We start from the raw sequence: 15,050 nt of genomic DNA on the forward strand, positions 1-15,050 counted from the left end.
ATTAATATATTAACAAAATTAGTTTTATCTTACAAAATTTTATATACATTGTTATATATAGATAATCATATAATGCGAGATTATATCCATTATTGGTATAAATATAGATAATACCTTTCATAATTTTATTGTGTTAATCAAAATTTAATATTTTAATCTATAGATTTAATATATTGGATACAAGATAAGAATTTTTTTAGACAAATATCTTAAAAATTGTTATGAAATTTATCTATTTTTGGCTATTTTCATTTTTTTATAGGGACAACAAAATAAAAAATACATGTAAAATTAGTGAATAACTATCCAATATATTGGATCCTTGTCCAATATATTAATTCTATATTCCAAAATATTAAATTTTGTAATAAAAATAAAAAATTATTGTAGATGTATAACAATAATACATAAATAGATAGCTATAAGTAATAAGATCACCTTATACTATCATCTATATATAACAATGTACATAGTAAAATTTTGTGAAATAAGTACTACTACAATTTTATTGATATATAAGAATAAAATGAGAAAAATATATTTAAAAAATGAAAAAAAGAAAGAAGAAAGAGAAAAATCAAAGATAATAAGGTGAGATGATATGAGAAAAAAAATAATGTAAATGTATCAAAAGTTTTTAGGGCAAAAAAGATGGTTTCGAAAAATGAGAAACCAATACGAATGATAGTTGTATTGAACATTACTATTTTCTTAGTTTTTAAATTGTAATCATATTAAGAATTTAATCAATAATTAATAGGGCCCACAAGGAATGAATGATACGAACATAAATGCAATGATAGAGGAATGATATAAATGGTGACTGTGTTTCAATTCCAATTCCAATTTCATTTTCATTTTCGAAAGAGAGAGAGAGAGATTGAATGGCAGCAGCATTTCCCGGCTAAATAAGGGTATTCCATTACTAACTGCCCATCCATTACTCTCTCAATAATCCTAGATCTCGATCTCCAATTTTCTCTCTTCTTTCCCCTTGCAATGCATACATTTCCCCAATTTTCAATGCTTTTGATTTGATTTTTTCTGCCGCTTCCAAGTTTTTCAATTCTGCTCCTCTCAATACTGATTTAGGTGTATTTGATATTTGCCAACTGCTGATCCGATCAGGTCTTCACCGGAAGATCTGAATACAGGGAGAGAGTGGAAGAAGAATGAGCGCGTCGAGATTCATAAAATGCGTCACGGTCGGCGACGGCGCCGTCGGGAAGACATGTCTATTGATTTCCTACACCAGCAACACCTTCCCCACGGTCACCCTCTCTGGATTTTTTTATCGTCTTCAATAATGTGTGCATTGGATGCTGGAATTGATTGATGCATTATAATCTTTTTTGGGTGTTTGTTTCGCTTTTTATGTGTATTTGAACAAAAAAGATGGTTTGACTTAACTTTCTTCATGATCATGGACCTCCATTACTGTGTGATTGGCTGGATGATCACGGAAAGATTAAATGAAAGAAAAGAAATATTCTCATATAGATTCTTTTCCCTTTTTCTTGCCACCAGTTATGTGTATTTTAGATATGGAATCAGGTTTTATTTATCTCAGTGGCTTCCTTTCTATGTGCATGAGAGTCTGGAGGGTGAGAAAAACAATGAGCATGTCCAATTTGAATGGTTTATTGAAGATTTGTCACTTTTGTTTTGCTGAGGATGATATAACTGGATTATATATGATTTGGTAGAAATTGTAGAATCACTTGTTTGTTTTTCTTTTCCATAAATCTGGTTTGAAATGTATAGTCCATAGTGCTTAGAATTCAGTCCTTATTGGTAGATGATTTCCATCTCGGCAAGAAACTGTTGACCACACCACTAGAATTGGGATGGACCCTGTAACATGTACTGAATATCCTGTTTGTCATGTATTATGTGGCCAACGCTCTGAATAGTCCCTGAGCTATGATGTTATGCTATTCTCAGGTTTGAAACAGCATTCCTAATATTTTCAACTTTTAACACATTTTTATAAATTTTCAATGCAGGATTATGTACCAACTGTATTTGATAATTTCAGTGCAAATGTTGTTGTTAATGGTGCTACTGTCAACCTAGGCCTATGGGATACTGCTGGTAAATACTACTAGATATCCTTCATTGACACATCTACATATAACATTGCAAGCATATCTGCTAGCAATAGCATTATTTATTTATATGTGTAATATATGTGCAATCTTTGACATACGTTTTACTTTATGGAACAGGACAGGAGGACTACAATAGATTAAGACCATTGAGTTATCGTGGAGCTGATGTTTTCATTTTGGCATTTTCTCTTATAAGCAAGGCCAGCTATGAAAATGTTTCCAAGAAGGCAAGGATTTGGCTGCTCTTATTAACTTCTATCTAGCTCTGATTACTTTCCTTTATTCTAATTTCCCCAGCAAGATTGTCTGTTTTCTTCTAAGATTTTTTTGTTTTCATTTGTTTTTCAGTGGATTCCTGAATTGAAGCATTATGCTCCTGGTGTCCCTATCATTCTTGTTGGCACAAAACTAGGTAAGGTTTCTGATTAATTTTTATAATGCACACCCCCTGTTATAACAGTGTCAAAAAATAATATGGAGTTTGATAGATGAAGGATATAGAATCCCAGAGATATCATTAGTTCTAAAGTTCCCTGATGCCACAACTTGATACATATTAAGGTCTTTTCTTTTTTGCTTTGCTCTTTACATTTTATGTGTATCCTTCAATCACCCTTTAGATTGAAGATTTACCTGGTATTGGTAATAGTTAAGAAGTGGCTTACCATCATTTCAGATCTCGGTTACTTGTTTGTAACCATATGAATTTTTAGCTTTGTTTTTATGTCTATCTGTGTAAATATTGCATAATCCCTCACCTTCTGGTTTAGATTTTTTGTAGAAATTAAATCTTACTACTACTATTTGATGTTTCTCTCCCCTCGTGCATGCTACTCTTATTAGAAACAACTTGATAACATTGAGTAGAAACTGTATCTAGTTTTCATTCATGTTATCATCATCTGCTTTTCTTATTCTGGGTACAGATCTTGGTCCTTTTAAATAATTTCTTCTCTTATCCTGCCTATATATACAATGTGTCTGTCGTTAAGTTGGATAGTCAAGGACAATGACCTCGAAAGAACTTGTTCTGGTAGATGGTGTATATCCATTATATACAATGACCTCGAAAGAACCCTAAACCCTTAAGATTGTCACTTAACATCCAGATACATGCACAAAGACTTGAATCTTGTAAAGATACTGTATAAACAATGTTTCTGATCTTTGGATTATTGATATCGATTCAGATCTTCGAGATGACCAGCAGTTCTTTGTTGACCATCCAGGTTCTGTACCAATCACTGAAGCACAGGTGAATTTATGCACATTTCTTTTCCTGAATCATATGTGTGGCAATGCTTTGTGAATTTTACTCTGATTCCCGAACATAACCTCACCTCTTAAACTTCCAGGGGGAGGAGCTGAGGAAGTTGATTGCGTCTCCTTCTTACGTTGAATGCAGTTCAAAGACCCAACAGGTCTTTATCGATTCAATCTCTCTGCATTGCTTACAAAATATGTACTCCTACTAAGCTGGCATTCTTGATATGCTCACGCAGAACGTTAAACAAGTTTTTGACGCTGCCATTAAAGTTGTACTCCAACCGCCAAAGACAAAGAAGAAGAAGGGAAAGGCTCAAAAGGCTTGTGCTATATTGTGATCAGCATATTAGGTGTAATGATATGACCACCAATATAATATCTCTCTCTCATGCTCCTCCCTGCCACATCGTGCCATTTTCCGTTTCTTTTGCCACAGAAGAGAACTAGGAGTGCCCCTTCCATCAAAGCTCGCTTCCGTCAGTGGAAGTATAGGTGGATCAAGTCTCTGCTTTGTGCTTTGATATCCAAAGTGTTACCTCAATACTTTTAGGCCTGCCCTCTTTTAATTCGTTCTTTTCTTTCATTCGTTAATCAGACCAAGGTTTTGTGATGTTGGCTACTGTTAAGGGTTCTTACATGACATTCTGTCGTCTTCGACTTGATTTATATTTTTATATATATACATATATAGAAACACACATTTATACAAATTCCTTTTGTCAACTCATTTGATGCAATTGTGTGACATGCTCACCACTGAAAGTGGTGGAGCTCATCTACTTTGGTAGTATATTTTTATTATTGGATCATGTTTTTTTTTTCTTAAATTGTTGGCTTAGTTATCACGCTTAGTACTTACTATTTGTGCACCATTGTCTGTTTCTTTACAGATGGGGAATAAAGTTTTTCAACTTAAAAAGCAAAAAGATTAGATTCCTTTCTAGAATGCGTATTGGCCAGTTTCTATATTTGATTATACTTTTTGAGAGAAATGGAGAATCCACCGTTGAACTTGGCCATATTCTAGGCATGTTTCATTTTCATTCTGCTTTTATTACAAGGTTCTATGAACTACAGGATAATAGGATTGCAGAAAAGGGCAGCTAGGAAATAAACTAAAAATAATAATATAGGAATAAATTCCTCATAATTAAGTAATGAAATTGCCCCCTTCCACCAGCTGTTGGAGATATACTTGAAAACAAAGTCCATCCATTTGAATGGGATGGGATCTGTGGTGTTGGAAAGCAATGAGAATTGGGGGATTTTGATGGTCCCTCTATTAAAAGAAAACAAAAGGAACTAATTATGAAAAGGTGAACGGAATTAGTACCATAGACCATACTCTCTTCTCCTCTATATAATCACATTTTTTACACTGGTTGGAGTATTCCATTGTATGTATAACTGAGAAAACTAGTTCCTCAAAGACCTTCCTCAAATCGAATGGCATCCCGAAGAATTCTCAAGGAGCTTAGAGAGTTGCAGAGAGACCCTCCAACTTCATGTAGTGCAGGTAGAAACATCAAGAGAAATGATCAAATAATTTTTGTTGAAATAGAGTTGAGTTTGATTTTTATGATGTGGAAATAGGTCCTGTGGCTCAAGACATGTTTCATTGGCAAGCAACAATAATAGGACCAAATGAAAGCCCCTATGCTGGTGGTGTTTTCCAAGTTACCATCCATTTCCCATCTGATTATCCTTTCAAACCTCCCAAGGTACATCCTTTTCTGTTTAAATTACTTTAAATTTCAATTTAATTTAGGTTGAGAATGATACAGGTAGCATTCAGGACAAAGGTATTTCATCCAAACATAAACAACAATGGGAATATATGTTTAGACATCCTGAAAGATCAGTGGAGTCCAGCTCTTACCATTTCTAAGGTATTTTATTTTACAACTAGCTAGTGTTGTTAGTTGTTTGTTTGCCATGAACATGTACATGATCATGAGTTGGTGCACTGTGATGTATGTAGGTGCTGCTTTCAATATGTTCGTTGCTAACAGATCCGAATCCAGATGACCCTCTTGTTCCGGAGATTGCCCATATGTATAAAACCGATACTTCCAAATACGACTCCATGGCTCGTTCTTGGACCCAAAAATACGCCATGTGCTGACCAACGAACAAATATATAATTATCATATAGCTATAACAACAAGCATGTTTATAATAAGAGCGAGCAACCACTTTGTTATGCATTTTTTTTGATGAGATATGATTGTTCTATCTTTTTTATGCCAATTGTATTACTATCAACCAATTGTATCCTCTCTTTTCGAGGACTCAATGCATTTCTACTCTTCATTCATCTATAATATGTTTCTTCTTTATGGAATATACTAAAAATGTTATTCAAGACTTTTCAGTGAGTTAAATTGGAGTACTTCATTTCAACTGTTATTGAAAATGGAAATTCTGATTTATTTATTCCATAGCAATAGAGTCATTTTGCCATTTTTGCACATTCTATAGTAATAGAGTTATTTTCCTTTTTAGTAAAAGTCAACACATTTTTCCACACCTACTTTACTCTCTCTTACTTTTTTCTCCCTTCATCTCTCTACCTTTTTCATTTTCCACTTTATTCTTTCTTTACTTAACTAACCTAACACAATTTTTCTTAATCTCCGTGCCGAAAATTTTTACCTCCATTACTATGGAATGGAGGGAGTAGATTATAACAGTTCGAAACCTCTCTTCTATCGCTTTAAGGAAAATCTGATGTTCAAAGAGAGTACACATTTGCCTAAAAAAGAAGCAAAAATCAATAAATACAAAAAGAAGTAAAATAGGGGATGTGAAAATTACACAGGAATTATGTACCACTCTCTTATTAAAACCAATTTTCAACAACAGACATAACACCTCAAACGCCGTTGCCAGCTAGTCAGCATTGAATCAAGAATTTACTATACTTATCAACACTTTCTATAGCACTGCTCAGGAGACGTTAAAATTGGAGTCGGTCAACAAAAAAACAAAGGTCACGCGTTCTCCTCGCCTCAAAACCAGAACCGACCAGCAACATTCTCTCCGGTTGGCTCAAGTAAAACCTGGTGCTGAAGATTCGACGTGAAAACTAATCTGTAATGAGCATGTATTTATCCCCCACAGCGCCGCCTTTGTCCTTCTGGAACTGTATATACCGTAATGTACTTGCAAGGAAGGCGTCTGCTGCTGGATCTGATGATGGTGAAGCGTCACCTTGCATCTCGTTTCTGATCAATTTAATTAGGTCCTGAATTGATTCAACAGTAATCTGCGAGACCCCTTTCTCGTAGAAGTAGAGATACCTATATTAACATAAACTGCAAATGAATATTCTCAGAAACATAATGAGAAAAGAGTGTGAATGGTAGTGATCATCACTTGTTTAGTATCTCTATAAATAGCAAAGCTGATCCGCTGCTGCCTCTAGTTGCGTTTGCCATTTGTTGAACAGCATTTGCGATTCTTAGTGCGCGCTTCAGGCAAAGCAAGACCCTAAAGAGAAACATTTAAATTCAATGATTATATTTTTTCCAAACAGATCTATCACAACTTGCTAAAAAGTAGTAATACCTGTCTCCATCTCTGATACTATCATGGTCATCGAGCCAGAACAGGTGTGAGCAAGTATAAACAGCTCTACACTGGTCGGGTTTCTTTAACAGCTTTGCAGAATACTAAGGATATTAAAGATGAAAGTCAGGTTCTTAGAGTGCAGCTAGAAAGATCTTCTATATAGGATTAAATAGAACAACTCTATAGTCCATACAGTGCTATCCCGTGGTTATTAGGGATAAACATAGTATTGCTATAATATAAGGCTTACAATAATTTACCCCTGTGGCCTTGTGTGTCAATGCATCTCTATTTTCAACACCAAAGACATGCATCCTTTGGAGTGTCCCAATTATCAAGTGTATCGAAGTCACCTGAGTTTTTGAATCCTAGGGAAACAAATTCAGGCAAAAGTGAAGAGTATAAATATCTGAGGCAGGCAAACAGAATTATTGCTGTTAATCAAAGAATGTGATGTTCGGAAACTGAAAGCTTACCGTAATTTCTTCTTCATACAATATATAAGCTTGGGTAAAAAATTCATATGCAACAGGTTCGAGGTCACAGTCATTTGCAGCCTGATAATCCACAAATCAAAGACTAGTCAGACAAAATGCAACACTTCACCTTAGTTTTCATTTCAGGTTTAAGAAGTACCTCAGCACATTGCAAATATAACCCCAGAGCCAGTTCAGGAACCGGAATACTTGTCAGTGCCTCAATTGTCTACAGTTAAAAAAGTAATATAAGGCAAACTATGACAATCTGCAGCTGGAAAATTAATGTTTAAAGCTCAACTTGAAAATCTCTACAATTCAAGACAATCTGCGTCTGGAGGAAATACAATATCCAGATGCATTGACACCACAAAACAATGTGCGATTTTTTAAATTTCCGACAAGGTGAATGAAGCGCAAAATGTTTTCGCAAAGTAGAAATTGAATAAGCAAATGGCCAAGAGCAGCAAAAACCAACAAAGAATGTACAGAAAGTTGCAGGTTAAAATCATTAATACCTGTGTCACTAATTGAAAGATCTTTTTTGGTGTCGTAGATGCCTCATCACCAGAGACATTTTCTTCTTGTTTTTCCAGTCGACGTACCAGCTGCATAGAAGATAACCATCATCATATAGAGCAACCTAACTCATGTAGAGGCAAAAAGGGGGAAATACCTTTAGAGAACTAAATATAAGTGGAGGAACAGTATAAGGAAGCCGCTTCCGCCCTCCAGTCAAAATGTGCTTCCTCACAGTTTCAATAACCTGGAATGGAAGAAAGAAATGATTTTCATTCAGCATAAGGCCAAAGGAACCGTAATCTATAAATGTATAGGACATAAATATCATTTATTGATGACCTCATGCAACCATTGGAAATTATAAGTTTCAAATGATACTAATGAAGAGAGAAAATAGAAAGAAAAGGAGAGGAAGAAAGAGATGTGGTAACTGTAGATGAGACTTCAGTTTCAAGTAAGAAGATCTTTCACAAATAGAGCCACAAACTGTGAAATAGATAATAACTTGTACTGCATCATTTTAGTGGGATAAAATTGTATAATCATTGCCTGGCAAATGAGTAAAATCAGAAACAAAGCCAGCTAATGTTGCTGATGGAAAGGGAAAGAATCACTTAAATAGTAAAACTGTAGTATCTTTGAACTTCATCAAGAATAAACATTGCAAATACCTTCAACATTTCTTCAGGATCATCACTGTGCAGTATTTGTATAAGACGGGCAACGGAATTCTGTTCCTCTATGAAGTCCTCATCAAGCTAAGGAAACAAGGAACAATAAACTATCAAGAATGAAAGCATATAAACTGACTTAGAAGGAAAATAAAATATTTCAGGAAAAAAGAATTATCTGTTAGCTAAACCAAATAGTAGTATTAACATGATATATATCATCTCCAAACTACCTCATCATGAGTATCTCCATCAAGATCTCTGATAAGCCCCTTTATCAATTCAAATAGCGCATCCACCTATAAGAACGATAACTGTCGGTCAGAAAAGGACCAATCCTTCTATAATTGGAATAAACTTTTAAAACAGACCTTCTCTGCAGTTGATATGCAAGTCTTGTTTTTCATTATGTTTTGTACAATGACATTGGCCATCTCTTTATGTGTTCCATCATTTAAACACTCCATGATGCGGGGATAATTAGACAGGTTCAATGCAGTGTCTATATCCTTATATTTCTCAAGTGGAGCACTTAAAAGTGCAACAATCTGTTTTGTTGCTTTGCTATCATTAAGCTTTTCTCTTCCTGAAAGTTTCTTAACACATGCTCCCTGCAGGAAAAAGCATGGTATCTGCTTAGTAATATAGGCACAAGACATATTAAAACCAACAAAAGGTTTTTCCCGTTCCATACGTCAACCATCAGGCAAGTCAAAACTGAATCTACATAGACTAGTGCAGAAACAAAAAAAGCCACACAATCTTTTATAGAGAGATGTTCAATAATCGCAGCAGTTTCTTATGTTCTGCACATATGAGTTATAGACTTATAGTGGATTTAAAAGGATCCTCATGACCAACTTTTTCAGACTTCTTCACTTAACAGCTTTTGAACAAGAAGATTCTAGGTATACTAGTTGGTAACTGTGATTTAACTTATTAACTTTTTTTTCTTGGATAAAGAGGTACATCAAAAGTGGCTTTCTTTATACGTTCTATCCAATAAACATAATGTAGGAGTTTACTCCTCTCATGATAAATCCACTTAAGGCTCCTGCTAAAAAGCTGCAGCTTATGTCAATGATACCCAAAACTGTTGATGCAAACAGAATATGACTATTCAAATATTACCAAAATAATCATGCTAAAAAGGATTGGACAACTGATAATACAGGATGATGCACCTAAACTAACCCTAGGAGATATCATTGCCAGCTAAGAGAAACATACCAGAATCTGGTCAATATAATCAAGCCGATCAGGATGAACTTGTAGTGTAAATGTCAAAAGAGACGCATATAAAGTAACAACTCCAGCAATGGGCATATTTTCTTGTGCTTCTATCACCTGCATCCAGAGTAAACAGCTACTGGCTGGGTAAAACTCAAAAAAAAAGACGGGGGAGCTGGATATCAAACTTGCATAAAGCAGAAGCCAAGTACAAACACATATTCAAGTAAAAGAAGAAAATCTGGATGCTGGCTTCACAAGCACGGATATTTATATATAATCACATCCCAAAAGCCAAATCAAGCCCGAGGAAACTTAGTAACAACATAGTTGGCAAACCCTCGTGCTTACTACTTAGAAGTTAGCACCAAAATCAACTTCAATGTGACTGTTAATAAAATAAGAAGCATAGGTAATTAATAAATATAAGTTCCATAGAAGAATCTTACTATCAACGTAATATATCAATAAGATGCATTGCAGATTCTAGTTATATTTTGTACTTAGACCTATTTCCATTTCTAATCATTCAGTTTGAAATTCAGTCACAATGCCAAGCAACATTTGAAGAATTATCATAGCCCAAATCATCATTATAAATTCTAAATATCTTCTCAGGTGGAAACTAAATAGATTTACCTTGCCAATGGCATTATTCAGTTTTGCGAAAGCTTCTACTTGAAAAAATTCAGGTAACACCTGCAGAATGGTAACTTAGAGGTGGAGCCACAATTTCTCATGCTAACTTAACTTTCATGAAATTCTCGATTACTTACTTCTGAACCAGAAGCAGCATAATTTGAGAGTCTTTCCATTAGTCGAGAAAGCACTGTTTCAACATCAACAGAAGACTGCAGTAGAACACCATGATTGTTAAAGAAGTTTTGAAAGGTAAAAAACAGTAAAACACAATCGCTAGTCCAGGACTCCAGAACATCAGTGGATATGGAGAATGAACCTCCAACTTAGGTGTTGTGAGTCCATCATATCGAGCACAGAATCTACATACCTGAAGTTGAGGGCAGGCATTCAATAATGTTTCAAGTGTCTGCAAGTGATATTCATCTGGGAAGACTTGAATTATGCAATCCATCAAGTAATATTGGGCAAGTTCATCCTTGCAGTTGACAACCTGAAGCCCAATATGTGTAACATCAAAATATTAGCAGAAAAAATGTTATAAACAGTCTGGTACAAGCAATACTTACTTGCTCCAACACTCTGGGAAGCACAGTTTCTTTGTACATTTCAAGATCAACACCCTCAATCTGGCTGAGGACATGAAGGTTCTTACCAACCTAACCAAAGTAAGTGAAGAAAACAAGAATTCAGTGACAGTCAACCATTAATACAGATAACTATTAATTATATGAAGATGTTTACCAGATCACGTAGCTCACCCCTTTCTTTACCCCTCTTATCCTTTTCCCTAGCAGGTCCCTACAAATAAGCGATGTGACAGTGCAAGCCAGAGATCACAATCAGATTAGCATAGGTCATTCTGAAATCAAGACAAACAACTGCCCATATTTGAAAAACAAATCAGCTCTTGGAAAAGTTATTTTTTTCTTTTTCTTTTGATTCGTAATAAGACATGATCAGCTAATGAGAATAGCTTCTGATCTTACCTGGTGTTGCATTCTAACCCATAGTTTGTTCATTTCTGTGAAGTTTTGGAGCACAAACTCAACAGCATCCATGACAGTATCAGCATCCCTATAAGAGATTAGAGAAAAGGAATGTTTAGCGGATGAAATCTTATTAGGAGTGCTGGAGAATATGATCAAATCAATAATAGAACACACCAACGATAGAAATCAGCTGAGGAATTAAAATAAAGAAATGAGGTACCAACATAAGTAATCAGATACTTAAAGAGAACATTAAGATTTATGTGGATCTAAAGTATTTTCAGAAACACATGGGTCAGTGTTATGAGAACTTTCTATCCTTACTTCTTATTAAAACATGTGCGTAAAACACATAGGCAGACAAGCCTCAGTACAGTTCAATCCTATAATGAAGACTTAATCCCTAGGATCAAACAATTAAACCCTAAATTTCGAAAATAATACAGGACACTGAATATAAAATTGAAAGTTCTATGCTCAGCTACTGGATTCCTTACTCATGCATATAATTATAACATTAATTGCAAACAAGCACATAACGAACTTAATGCAACCATAATTTCTATGAAATCGATCTAAATTGACAGAAAAGCATATAATGACTTTATATCCTCACCCCTCATATTCAGATCCAATGTCCGGCAACTTATCTCTACTGACTTGAGATAGGTAACTCCTTAGAAAAAGACCACGCAGAGGATGTTGGATCCCGCGACACATTTCTACCAGATCTTTGAGAACATCCTTTGCTGGTGCTTCTTTAGACTTTATGTATACAGAGCCAACAGTACAGAGCAGATATCTGAGAAAAGGAAGACGAAATTACTAAGAGTGGTCAGCTCTATCATGCGCGTACACTATGGAAAAATCTTTGCATGACAAAGATTAACAACTTAAACCTTAACAAACTATGTTGCAGGGGGGCATGGTTAGAATGTAACCTTTAGATCAAATTTTCAATATGGAACAATCATCAAGTTATTGGCATACTTGAGAATTTTCCCAAAGGAAGCACATACAAAAAAATTGAGAAGGAAAAGAAAGCATATCTTTCATCAGTCAGTCCTACAGAAAAGTCTATTTCATTCCTTCTGTCAGCATAGGGTCTTCTAAGGTCCTATTCTACAAGCAGTAATGGGGATCCAAATATGCAATTTAACATCCAAGATACATACATAATCAAGGAAACCTGGACTTTTTTAAAAATTTTGCACATTAAAACATACAGGAAAAATAAAAAAATATATATAAATGACCGCTTACAGTCTAGGCAATATGTTTCCAGCATGCTGCACGAGTTCATAGAGCTCAACAATGGAGCAACCGCGACTAGTCTCCTCCTTGAAGAAGATCTCCAATTTCCTTAATTCATCAAAAGCCCTCATATCTATGCAGCAAACACGAAAAAAAGAAAATATTTTCGAGGGAAATAAAAGTAACGAAATCAAATGCAACAGAAAACAGCCAAAATCTAGTTACACACAAAGTTCGTAGTATTTGTGAGGGGAGAGCCTGGAAGTGCGGAGCTCGGAGAGCATCTGAGCGGAGTACTTGAGAGCATCCTTCAAATTGTTAGAATCCTAAAAATCGAAAAGCAATTGCAATTGAGAATCTAGGGTTTAACTGAATCGGGGGCAAATTAAATGAAAGATGCAAGTACGAGAGCGCGATGCATGTGGAAGGCATTCTGTTGCAGGCCGGCGATCCCAGCTGACAGCCATTTTTCTTCGTCGTCTACGACTCCGTCACTGATCATCCTTCCCTCTCTTTCTCTCTCTCTCTCTCTCTCACACGCACACACACTGTGACGGACAGATTACTTCAACTAAAACTATCAAACCCCTCAACCCAGCTCATCAAAATAGAATTAAACTGAAATGGGAAAAAATAAATAATCGGGATTTTAAGCATGATTTAAAACTAATTGTACTAATTATAAATAAAATAAATACTAAGGTGGTCTTCGGTTTGGCAAGATAAAATAATACCAAGATATAAATTTAATCTAGGATTATCCATCTAGGATTGAGTTGTGGGGTTGAATCTCATAAACCAAACACACTACAAATTTAATCTCGATTACAATCTTGCAAACCGAACACTCCCTAATTATATGGATAAAATAAACACTTCAGGCCGAGGTAGTTCGAAAGGGTAGATTACTCTTTTATTTTCGAGTTATATGACAATAAAAATGTGTTTTTATTACTATGTTTTATTTATTTGTATTTTCTACTTATTGTGTATACTAGACAAGCGTGAGCAAATTATTCGAAATCTGAACCAAATCAGAATTTAAAATTCAGTTCAGATTTTTTAATCGAATTTTAAAAAAAAATTGTATGTTCGGATAAGACCGGATCGAATTTTTTCATATCCAAAATATATATATTCTCTATATAAAGGGAGTGATCAATTGTGAACTCATCATTTAATTGTTAACTACAACTAATTTAAGATCATAGAATTTTAGAAAACTTATGGTCTACAATTTGTCACGTGTAATTTTCATTTTTATTAATTAAATCTAAAAAGATAAAAAAAAAACTACTCCCTCCATTCCACAGTAATAGAAGCATTTCATTTTCTGCACTTGTTTTAAAAAATGATATTAAATAGTTAAAGTAAAGAGAGAATAAAGTAAGAGAGAAAATAACGTAGAGAAGAGTCTTATCTACAATATTGTCTCTCTTACTTTACTTTTTCTCCACTTTAACTATTTATAATTATTTTTTCAAATGAGTGCGCAAAATGAAATGCCTCTATTACTGTGGAACGGAGGGAGTACTAAATTAGGGTTTTGGATGTATCAATATAGTGTTTCGAAAATATCAACACAATCCTTTGAGAATGTCAACATAATGCTTTGAAAATGTTAACTCATTGCTTATATTGACTTTAGACATGTATTATATTGACATATTTTTATATATTGTTGTACGAAAAAATTGAAAATTTTCGAATTTTTTTTCAAATTTTGAAATCGGAACATATGCAAGTGAGATCTCGTTAAAATCCTTATGAATTTATCTTTAATTTGATATATATTGTGCGAAAAAATAATTTAAATCGAGAAAGTTATATACGTTTTAAAGTTATGAGATTTTTTTCAAAAGTTAGTTACAACTAATTTGTTGTAAATTGACCTTACGGTTTTTGTTGATCGAATTGACATTTCAGGATGATGATCTAGGCCCTTAATTTGAAATTCTAATGCTTATTATTTAGTTGTAGTTAGCAATTAAGTGTTGAGTTAGAAATATAACACTCTCCCTCTATATAATATGTATAACCCCCGCATATATAAACATTTTGTGTTAAACAATTCTAATGATATTTAGTGATTTTTGGATTTTTACTTTTTAGTATTAGATTTCCAAAAATTTTAATGTCCTAAAACTAGAAAACTACTTCTTTGACCTTAACTTGGCATGAAGCATGACGATCATGTCGTTGTGCATCTCATGCTCCATCTTTGACATCAACGACGTATACCGCTTCATCAGTTCCTCAACTGGTATAGTGATCTCATTTTGCCCATAGACTCATTAACTTTATCTAGATTCGGGT

At 34.4% G+C, this 15,050-nt stretch overlaps 3 protein-coding genes across 5 annotated transcripts; 2 read left to right on the forward strand and 1 right to left on the reverse strand.

Annotated features, from left to right (window-relative positions):
- Positions 1 to 805: 805 nt before the first annotated feature.
- Positions 806 to 4,100, forward strand: LOC125223158 (rac-like GTP-binding protein RHO1). 2 transcript variants are annotated; one of them, XM_048126169.1, is made up of 8 exons: positions 806 to 914; positions 1,129 to 1,271; positions 2,007 to 2,094; positions 2,229 to 2,338; positions 2,460 to 2,523; positions 3,302 to 3,366; positions 3,467 to 3,532; positions 3,614 to 4,100. In XM_048126169.1, exons 2-8 carry the CDS (start codon positions 1,173 to 1,175, stop codon positions 3,713 to 3,715), a joined length of 594 nt encoding a protein of 197 aa, XP_047982126.1. In that variant the 5' UTR covers positions 806 to 914; positions 1,129 to 1,172; the 3' UTR covers positions 3,716 to 4,100. The 2 variants fall into 2 exon arrangements, with proteins under 2 accessions (XP_047982126.1, XP_047982134.1); XM_048126177.1 differs by having other exon boundaries at positions 829 to 914; positions 1,093 to 1,271.
- Positions 4,101 to 4,733: 633 nt separating this feature from the next.
- On the forward strand, positions 4,734 to 5,694 carry LOC125223172 (ubiquitin-conjugating enzyme E2 10-like). Its single transcript, XM_048126190.1, has 4 exons — positions 4,734 to 4,893; positions 4,971 to 5,098; positions 5,162 to 5,266; positions 5,359 to 5,694. The coding sequence occupies exons 1-4, from the start codon at positions 4,824 to 4,826 to the stop codon at positions 5,500 to 5,502; spliced, it is 447 nt and encodes a 148-aa protein (XP_047982147.1). The 5' UTR covers positions 4,734 to 4,823; the 3' UTR covers positions 5,503 to 5,694.
- Positions 5,695 to 6,190: 496 nt separating this feature from the next.
- LOC125201328 (vacuolar protein sorting-associated protein 35A-like) lies at positions 6,191 to 13,320 on the reverse strand. 2 transcript variants are annotated; one of them, XM_048099390.1, is made up of 22 exons: positions 13,141 to 13,316; positions 12,964 to 13,060; positions 12,744 to 12,867; positions 12,097 to 12,282; positions 11,478 to 11,565; positions 11,233 to 11,289; positions 11,058 to 11,147; positions 10,859 to 10,981; positions 10,626 to 10,700; positions 10,489 to 10,548; positions 9,850 to 9,966; positions 8,991 to 9,230; positions 8,853 to 8,918; positions 8,620 to 8,706; positions 8,103 to 8,192; positions 7,945 to 8,034; positions 7,587 to 7,655; positions 7,427 to 7,507; positions 7,211 to 7,318; positions 6,948 to 7,051; positions 6,756 to 6,869; positions 6,191 to 6,679 (listed from the first exon to the last, which is right to left on the reverse strand). In XM_048099390.1, exons 1-22 carry the CDS (start codon positions 13,234 to 13,236, stop codon positions 6,466 to 6,468), a joined length of 2,376 nt encoding a protein of 791 aa, XP_047955347.1. In that variant the 5' UTR covers positions 13,237 to 13,316; the 3' UTR covers positions 6,191 to 6,465. The 2 variants fall into 2 exon arrangements, 1 of the variants encoding a protein (XP_047955347.1); XR_007172875.1 differs by lacking the exon at positions 6,191 to 6,679 and having other exon boundaries at positions 7,201 to 7,318; positions 13,141 to 13,320.
- Positions 13,321 to 15,050: the final 1,730 nt, after the last annotated feature.

The sequence above is a fragment of the Salvia hispanica genome, chromosome 1 (assembly GCF_023119035.1).
Source record: "Salvia hispanica cultivar TCC Black 2014 chromosome 1, UniMelb_Shisp_WGS_1.0, whole genome shotgun sequence".
Taxonomy (NCBI): Eukaryota; Viridiplantae; Streptophyta; class Magnoliopsida; order Lamiales; family Lamiaceae; genus Salvia; species Salvia hispanica.